Source organism: Triticum dicoccoides, chromosome 5A (assembly GCF_002162155.2).
Source record: "Triticum dicoccoides isolate Atlit2015 ecotype Zavitan chromosome 5A, WEW_v2.0, whole genome shotgun sequence".
In the NCBI taxonomy this organism is placed as follows: Eukaryota; Viridiplantae; Streptophyta; class Magnoliopsida; order Poales; family Poaceae; genus Triticum; species Triticum dicoccoides.
In genome coordinates, this window is record NC_041388.1 from 535,882,777 (window position 1) to 535,892,289 (window position 9,513).

Sequence of the window (9,513 nt, forward strand, 5' to 3'; positions counted from 1 at the left end):
CCCCTCCTTGGCGCGCCCCAAGGGCCGGCCGGCCTCTCCCCCTTGCTCCTTTATATACAGGGGCAGGGGGGCACCTCTAGACACACAAGTTGATCTTCGTGATCGTTCTCTTAGCCGTGTGCGGTGACCCCCTCCACCATAATCCTCGATAATATTGTAGCGGTGCTTAGGCGAAGCCCTACGACGGTAGAACGTCAAGATCGTCACCACGCCGTCGTGCTGATGGAACTCTTCCCCGACACTTTGCTGGATCAGGGTCCGGGGATCGTCATCGAGCTGAACTTGTGCTAGAACTCGGAGGTACCGTAGTTTCGGTGCTTGATCGGTCGGGCCGTGAAGACGTATGACTACATCAACCGCATTGTGCTAACGCTTCCGCTTCTGGTCTACGAGGGTACGTAGACAACACTCTCCCCTCTCGTTGCTATGCATCACCATGATCTTGCGTGTGCGTAGGAATTTTTTTGAAATTACTACGTTCCCCAACATAGGTAGGTATGGTGGACTCATATGGAATAACTTTGGGGTTTATGGAGTTGGATGCACAAGCAGTATTCCCGCTTAGTACAGGTGAAGGCTAGAAAAAGAGTGGGAAGCAACCAGCTAGAGAGCGACAACAGTCATGAACATGCATTAAAATTAATCAACACCGAATGCAAGCATGAGTAGGATATAATGCACCATGAACATAAATATCGTAGAGGCTATGTTGATTTTGTTTCAAGTACATGCGTGAACATGTGCAAAGTCAAGCCACTCGAATCGTTCAAAAGGGGATACCACCCTATCATACCACATCACAACCATTTTAATAGCATGTTGGCACGCAAGGTAAACCATTATAAACTCCTAGCTAATTAAGCATGGCATAAGCAACTATAATCTCTAATTGTCATTGCAAACATGTTTATTCATAATAGGCTGAATCAGGAACGATGAACTAATCATATTTACAAAAAACAAGAGAGGTCGAGTTCATACCAGCTTTTCTCATCTCAATAAGTTCATCATATAATCATCATTATTGCCTTTCACTTGCACGACCAAATAGTGTGGATAATAATAATAGTGCACGTGCACTGGACTAAGCTGGAATCTGCAAGCATTCAATTCAAGAGAGAAGACAAGGTAACGGGCTCTTTGTTAGATCAATAATAATGCATATGAGAGCCACTCAACATTTTATTCATGGTCTTATCCTCTCAACCCTCAAAGAACAAGAAATAAATAAAACTATTTATACGGGAAAGCTCCCCACAAGCAAAAGAAGAACGAGAAATCTTTTTGGGTTTTCTATTTAATTACTAGTACAAGCATGGAAAGTAAACTAGCTGAAAACTACAACTATTTTTTTTGTTTTTTATTAAGGTTTATCAAACACACAAGAAGAAAGCATAAAAAGGGAAATAAACTAACATGGATGATATAGTGAAAAAGTAAGAGCACTGACAACTAGCATGAGTGTGTGAACATAAATCTAATGTCGGTGAGAAATACGTACTCCCCCCAAGCTTAGGCTTTTGGCCTAAGTTGGTCTATGGCCACGGCCGACCTGGCGGATATCCAAAGTTGTAGTTGGGGTCATACTGAGGAGGACCCCCCTAGTGCCACTAGTTGGCGATCTCTTCCGGATTCCACTGATAAACAGACTGCCGGTGAGGATGAAATTGTGGTTCTGGCTCTGGCTCTGTAGCTGGTGTGGGGTTTCGGTGGGCGTGAATGGCCTCCGGTGGAACAAGGTACTTGCTTGCAGATAAGTCAAACAAGGAAGGAGCAGTCAAAGTAATAGTCTGAGGGTGATTTTTATCAAATATCAGCTTGTATGTAAGCATTTTTTCCTTATTCTTAACGATAAAATCATGTGCTAACATACTCTTATAGTCTAGAAAAACAGGAGGCATCAACTTCTCTTCTTTCTCATAATGCCTAATAGGTATGTTAAAGTGTGCAACGAGGCACGAGGCAAAGATACCTCCCAAGATGGGGCCCTTAGTACGGTTAAGATTTAACCGCTTTGCAACAATAGCGCCCATACTAAATGTATCATCACGGAACAATGCATGGCAGAAAATAACAATATCAGGGGCACTAAGGTTGCCACAGTTTCCGCGACCAATTAAGCATCTACTAGCAAATATTGCAAAGTAACGTAAAACAGGAAAATGTATGCTAGTGATTCTTGCATCGGAAACTTTCCTCGTTTCCCCTACAGCAATTGTATCAATAAACCCTTCCACATCGTCACGATGTGGTTCCTCTACACTGCCCTCAAAAGGGATCAAACAAATCCGACAAAAATCACGAAGTGACATCTCCTTATGCTCATCATATAAATAAAATTCCATCGTAGGTGGTGAGTTCCTAGCATGGAAATGGAAGTTTTGCACAAAGATATTGGTGAGTAAGAGATATTGTTCGCGTTGGTCGTGGTGGAAGGCGGTGATGCCTGCATTCTTAGCCAATTCATAGAAATCATCATAAATCCCGGCTGCTCTCAAGAAATCATCACAAGGCCATTCACACGATCGAACTTCCGCGGTGTGAGGGAGATTATATTTGGGCCTCTTATCCTCCTCACTTTGCTTATCCTTCGAGGTTCGACTCGATGAGCCCCTCAAAAATCTCTTCATCTTTTTCTGAAAATTTCTGAAATTTTTAGTAACTTCAAATAAAACTGAACCAAACTCAACAAAATTGATAGCAACTACTCCTACAAGTGCCTAGAGGATATATCATGCAATAAAACTATTCTTGACCATATAAATTTGACATGCAAGCTCAAGAACATGGTCACCTAAGCAGCAAAAATTTGCAATGAATAAAGCAATAGAACAAAAACTAATTGGACCATTGGAGGAGTCACATACCAAAGAACAATCCCCCAAAGCAGTTTTGTGAATGGAGCTTTGAGCTAGGAGATCGAAAATGGCAGCAACATGAGCTAGAACTCGTGCTTGAGCTGGATGGTGATTTTTTAGGAGGAAGAAGGAGTGTGTGGTGGCTGGAATAAGTGGAGGGGAGCCACCATGGGCCCACGAGGCAGGGGGCGCGCCCTGGACCCTCGTGGCCAGGTGCTTGCTCCCCCTGATGAGCTCTCAGTGCTAGATATTCTCAAATATTCTAGAAAAAATCATATTTAAATTTCAGGGCATTTGGAGAACTTTTATTTTTGGGGTATTTTTTATGCATGGATAAATCAGAAAACAGACAGAAAATACTATTTTTGCTTTATTTAATATAAATAACAGAAAGTAAAAAGAGGGTGCAAAGAGTTGTGTTTTCTAACTTCATCCATCTCATGCTCATCAAAAGGAATCCACTAACAAGGTTGATCAAGTCTTGTTAACAAACTCATTCTGAATAACATGGAACCGGAGAAAATTCGAATAACACTATGTTACCTCAACGGGGATGTGCATGTCCCCAACAATAAGAATATCATATTTATTCTTGACAGTAGGAAGAGGAAATTCAAAACCTCCAATAGTAATAGTTGGAATTTTTCCAATAGATGTGGACTTGAGGTTGTTTCCTCGGAAAGTGTACCGTATGCTCATTACCATTAATATGAAAAGTGACATTGCCTTTGGTGCAATCAATAACAGCCCCTGCAGTATTCAAAAAGGGTCTTCCAAGAATAATAGACATACTATCGTCCTCGGAAATATCAAGAATAACAAAGTCCGTTAAGATAGTAACATTTGCAACCACAACAGGCACATCCTCACAAATACCAATAGGTATAGTAGTTGATTTATCTGCCATTTGCAGAGATATTTCACTAGGTGTCAACTTATTCAAATCAAGTCTACGATATAAAGAGAGAGGCATAACACTAACACCGGCTCCAAGATCACATAAAGCAGTTTTAATATAGTTTCTTTTAATGGAGCATGGTATAGTTGGTACTGCTGGATCTCCAAGTTTCTCTGGTATTCCACCCTTAAAAGTATAATTAGCAAGCATGGTGGAAATTTCAGCTTCCGGTATCTTTCTCTTATTAGTAACAATTTCCTTCATATATTTAGCATAAGGATTCATTTTAAGTATATCAGTCAAATGCATACGCAAAAAGATAGGTCTAATCATTTCAGCAAAGCGCTCAAAATCCTCATCATCCTTTTTCTTGGATGGTTTAGGAGGAAAAGGCATGGGTTTCTAAACCCATGGTTCTCTTTCTTTACCGTGCTTCCTAGCAACAAAGTCTCTCTTATTATAACGTTGATTCTTTGATTGTGGGTTATCAAGATCAACATCAGGTTCAATCTCTACTTCATTATCATTACTAGGTTGAGCATCAACATGAACATTATCATTAACGTTATCACTAGGTTCATGTTCATTACCAGATTGTGTTTCAGCATCAGAAATAGAAATGTCATTGGGATTCTCATGTGTGTCAACAACAGGTTCACTAGAAGCATGCAAAGTCCTATCATTTTTCTTTCTCTTCCTTTTAGAAGGACTAGGTGCATCTACATTAGTTCTCTGGGAATCTTGCTCAATTCTATTAGGATGGCCCTCAGGATACAAAGGTTCCTGAGTCATTTTACCACCTCTAGTCATAACTCTAACAGCGTTATCATTTTTCTTACTATTTAATTCATTGATCAAATCATTCTAAGCTTTAAGTACTTGTTCTACTTGAGTGGTAACCATAGAAGCATGTTTACTAATAAGTTTAAGTTCACCTTTAACACTAGCCATATAATCACTCAAGTGTTCAATCATATAAGCATTATGTTTCAATTGTCTACCAACATAAGCATTGAAGTCTTCTTGTTTAACCATAAAATTATCAAACTCATCTAAGCATTGGCTAGCAAACTTAGTAGGAAGGATTTCAGCCTTATCATATATATAGAGATAATTTACCTTTACTACCTGTGTCGGGTTATCAAGACCATGTATTTCTTCAATAGGTGGTAAATTCTTAACATCTTCATCTTTAATACCTTTTTCTTTCATAGATTTCTTTGCCTCTTGCATATCTTCAGAACTGAGAAATAGAATACCCCTTTTCTTCGGAGTTGGCTTAGGAGTTGGTTCAGGAAGTGTCCAATTATTTTCATTAGTCAACATATTATTCAATAGAATTTAAGCTTGATCAATAGTTCTTTCCCTGAAAACACAACCAGCACAACTATCCAGGTAATCTCTGGAAGCATCGGTTAGTCCATTATAAAAGATATCAAGTATTTCATTTTTCTTGAGAGGATGATCAGGCAAAGCATTAAGTAATTGGAGAAGCCTCCCCCAAGCTTGTGGGAGACTCTATTCTTCAATTTGCACAAAATTATATATTTCCCTTAAAGCAGCTTGTTTCTTATGAGCAGGGAAATATTTAGCAAAGAAGTAATAAATCATATCCTGGGGACTACGCACACAACCAGGATCAAGAGAATTAAACCAAATCTTAGCATCACCCTTTATTGAGAACGGGAATAACTTAAGGATATAATAGTAGCGAGTTTTCTCATCATTAGTGAATAGGGTGGCTATATCATTTAATTTAGTAACATGTGCCACAATAGTTTCAGATTCATAGCCATAGAAAGGATCAGATTCAACCAAAGTAATTAATTCAGGATCAATAGAGAAATCATAATCTCTGTCAGTAATAAAGATAGGTGAAGTAGCATATGCAGGATCATATTTCATTCTAGCATTCAGAGATTTTTCTTTAAGCTTAACTAATAATTTCTTAAGATCACTTCTACCATTGCAGGCAAGAAAGTCTCTAGCAGTTTCTTCATCCATAACATAACCCTCAGGAACAACAGGCAATTCATATCTAGGGGGAGAATCTTCATGATCACTTTCATCAATATTATCAGTTTCAATAATTTCATTCTCTATAGCCCTAGCATGTTGTTCATCAAGAAATTCACCTAGTGGCACAATAGTATCAAGCATAGAAGTAGTTTCATCATAAGTATCATGCATAGTAGAAGTGGCATCATCAATAACATGAGACATATCAGAATTAATAGCAGAAGCAGGTTTAGGTGTCGCAAGCTTACTCAAAACAGAAGGTAAATCAAGTGCAGAGCTAGATGGCAGTTCCTTACCTCCCCTCGTAGTTGAGGGAAAAATCTTGGTTTTTTGATCTTTCAAGTTCTTCATAATGATAAGCATATATAAATCCCAAGTGACTCAAAGAATAGAGCTATGCTCCCCGGCAACGGCGCCAAAAAATAGTATTGATAACCCACAAGTATAGGGGGTCGCAATCGTTTTCGAGGGTAGAGTATTCAACCCAAATTTATAGATTCGACACAAGGGGAGCCAAAGAATATTCTCAAGTATTAGCAGTTGAGTTGTCAATTAAACCACACCTGGAAACTTAATATCTGCAGCAAAGTATTTAGTAGCAAAGTAATATGATAGTACTGGTAAGGGTAGTAAAAGTAATATTTTTGGTGTTTTATAGTGATGGTAACAATAGCAACGAAAAAGGAAATAAGCGAAGAACAATATATGGAAAGCTCGTAGGCAATGGATCAGTGATAGAGAATTATGCCGGATGCGATCGATCATGTAACAATCATAACCTAGGGTGACACAGAACTAGCTCTAGTTCATCAATGTAATGTAGGCATGTATTCCGAATATAGTCATACGTGCTTATGGAAAAGAATTTGCATGACATCTTTTGTCCTACCCTCCCGTGGCAGCGAGGTCCTATTGGAAACTAAGGGATATTAAGGCCTCCTTTTAATAGAGTACCGGACCAAAGCATTAACACATAGTGAATACGTGAACTCCTCGAATGTGATGCCCCCGATTCAATCGTACACTAATCATACACGCAAACGTGTACGATCAAGATCAGGGACTCACATGAAGATATCACAACACAACTCTACAAATAAAATAAGTCATACAAGCATCATATTACAAGCCAGGGGCCTCGAGGGCTCGAATACAAGAGCTCGATCATAGACGAGTCAGCAGAAGCAACAATATCTGAGTAAAGACATAAGTTAAACAAGTTTGCCTTAAAAAGGCTAGCACAAACTGGGATACAAATCGAAAGAGGTGCAGGCCTCCTATCTGGGATCCTCCTAAACTACTCCTGGTCGTCGTCAGCGGCCTGCACATAGTAGTAGGCACCTCCAGAGAAGTAGGAGTCGTCATCAACGATGGCGTCTTGCTCCTGGACTCCAACGTCTGGTCGCAGCAATCGGGTATAGGAAGGGGGAAAAGGGGGAGCAAAGCAACCGTGAGTACTCATCCAAAGTACACGCAAGCAAGGAGCTACACTACATATGCATGCATTGGTATCAAATGGAAAAGGGATAACATATGTGGACTGAACTGCAGAATGCCGGAATAAGAGGGGGGATAGCTAGTCCTATCGAAGACTATGCTTCTAGTAACCTCCATCTTGCAGCAGAAGAAGAGAGTAGATGGTAAGTTCACCAAGTAGCATCGCATAGCGTAATCCTAACCGATGATCCTCCCCTCGTCGCCATGTGAGAGAGCGATCACCGGTTGTATCTGGCACTTGGAAGGGCGTGTTTTATTAAGTAACCGGTTCTAGTTGTCATAAGGTCAATGTACAACTCCGGGTCGTTCTTTTACCGAGGGACACGGCTATTCAAATGGACCAACTTCCCTGTAGGGGTGCACCACATTTCCCAACACGCTCGATCCCCTTTGTCCAGGCACACTTTTCTGGGTCATGCCTGGCCTCGAAAGACCAACACGTCGCAGCCCTACCTAGGCACAACAGAGAGGTCAGCACGCCGGTTTAAATCCTATGGCACAGGGGTCTGGGCCCATCGGCCATTGCACACCTGCACGTTGCATACGCGGTCGGTGAGCAGACCTAGCCTCCCTTATACAGGAGCAAGCGTTCCAGTCCAACCCGGCGCGCGCAGCTCAGTCGCTGATGTCATGAAGGCTTCGGCTGATACCACGACGTCGAGTGCCCATAACTGTTCCCGCATAGTTGGTTAGTGCGTATAGGTCAATGGCCAGACTCATTTCAAATACCCAGATCTCGTTAAGCGTGTTATTTTGAAATAACCACAGATGCCGACCAGGGCCAAGACCACCTCTCTCCTAGGCGGTCTCAACCTGTCCTGTCGCTTTGCCACAAAGTAACAGTCGGGGGCCGTCGGGAACCCAGGCCCACCACTACCTGGGTGGAACCACCTGCCCCTTCAACCCCCAACATCGGGATCACTTGCGGGTACTCAACGAGCCGACCCGACTTTAGTCACAACATGTAATTTGTATAAAGTATATAATATATACCCGTGATCACCTCCCGAGTGATCACGACCCGATAGTATAGCATGGCAGACGGACAAGAATGTAGGGCCACTGATGAACTACTAGCAACCTATACTAAGCATTTAGGATAGCAGGTAAGGTATTAATAACTGTAGTAACAATGACAGGCTATGCATCAGGATAGGATTAACGGAAAGCGGTAACATGCTACACTACTCTAATGCAAGCAGTAGAGAGAAGAGTAGGCGATATCTGGTGATCAAGGGGGGGGGGGGCTTGCCTGGTTGCTCTGGCAAGAAAGAGGGGTCGTCAACAGTGTAGTCGATCGGGGCACCAGCAGCGGCGTCAGTCTCGTAGTCTATCGAAGAGAAGAGGGGGGAGAAACAATGAATATAATGCAAACAGATGCATAGCGATGCATGACATGACAAGTAGCGGTGCTAGGGGTGCCCTAACGCGGTATGAGGTGATACCGGTGCAGGGGCGAAACATCCGGGAAATTATCCCCAGTGTTTCGTGTTTTCAGACAGATGAATCGGAGGGGGAAAGTTGCGTGTTCGCTATGCTAGGGATGCGTGGCGGACGAACGGGCCATGCATCCGGACTCGTCTCGTCGTTCTGAGCAACTTTCATGTACAAAGTTTTTCCAACCGAGCTACGGTTTATTTTATATTGATTTTAAAAGATTTAAATTAATTTTAGCATTTATTTAATTATTATAATTCAACATTATCCAGAACAGTGCACGCTGACGTCAGCATGACGTCAGCAGTCCACAGAGGTGTTGACTGGTCAACTGACGTTTGGGTCTCGTTCGTCATTGACTAGACTAACTAATCATGATTAATTATTTAGTTTAATTTATCAAAATTAATTAGGTTAATTAATTAATTAATTAATTAATTGATTTTTATTATTTTTTAATTAATTCTTTTTTTTAAATCGTTCTCAGGGGCGTGGGCCCCGTTGCCATTGGCCCAGAAGGGCCGATGCGGGTTAGCGGGCGCTACGGGAGCCTGTGCGGGCGCTCGCCCGCAGGGAGCGGCGGGGCGAGGCCACAGGTCAGGGCGGCTGCGATGGCCAACGGCACGGCGGTGTTGGTGGCGCAGGGGATGGAGCGCGGGGCCGGCGACGAGCAGGCCCGCGGGCGGCAGAGGAGCAACAGTAGGGGGGTGCAGGGGCGCAGTGGCGCGGCGCGGGGAGGGGTCACGGTCGCGGTGGCGGGCGCCGACTGTGGCAGCATGGCACGGGCGACGCGGCGACAGCGGC

At 42.4% G+C, this 9,513-nt stretch overlaps 1 protein-coding gene across 1 annotated transcript in view; it reads left to right on the forward strand.

Moving 5' to 3' along the window:
* The first annotated feature begins 9,233 nt into the window (after positions 1-9,233).
* The window catches only part of LOC119299900, a 79,055-nt gene continuing 78,775 nt past the window's right edge, over positions 9,234-9,513 (forward strand). The window contains exon 1 of the mRNA XM_037577023.1: positions 9,234-9,488. Coding sequence (XP_037432920.1) covers positions 9,234-9,488 — 255 coding nt within the window. The remainder of the gene's footprint in view (positions 9,489-9,513) is intronic.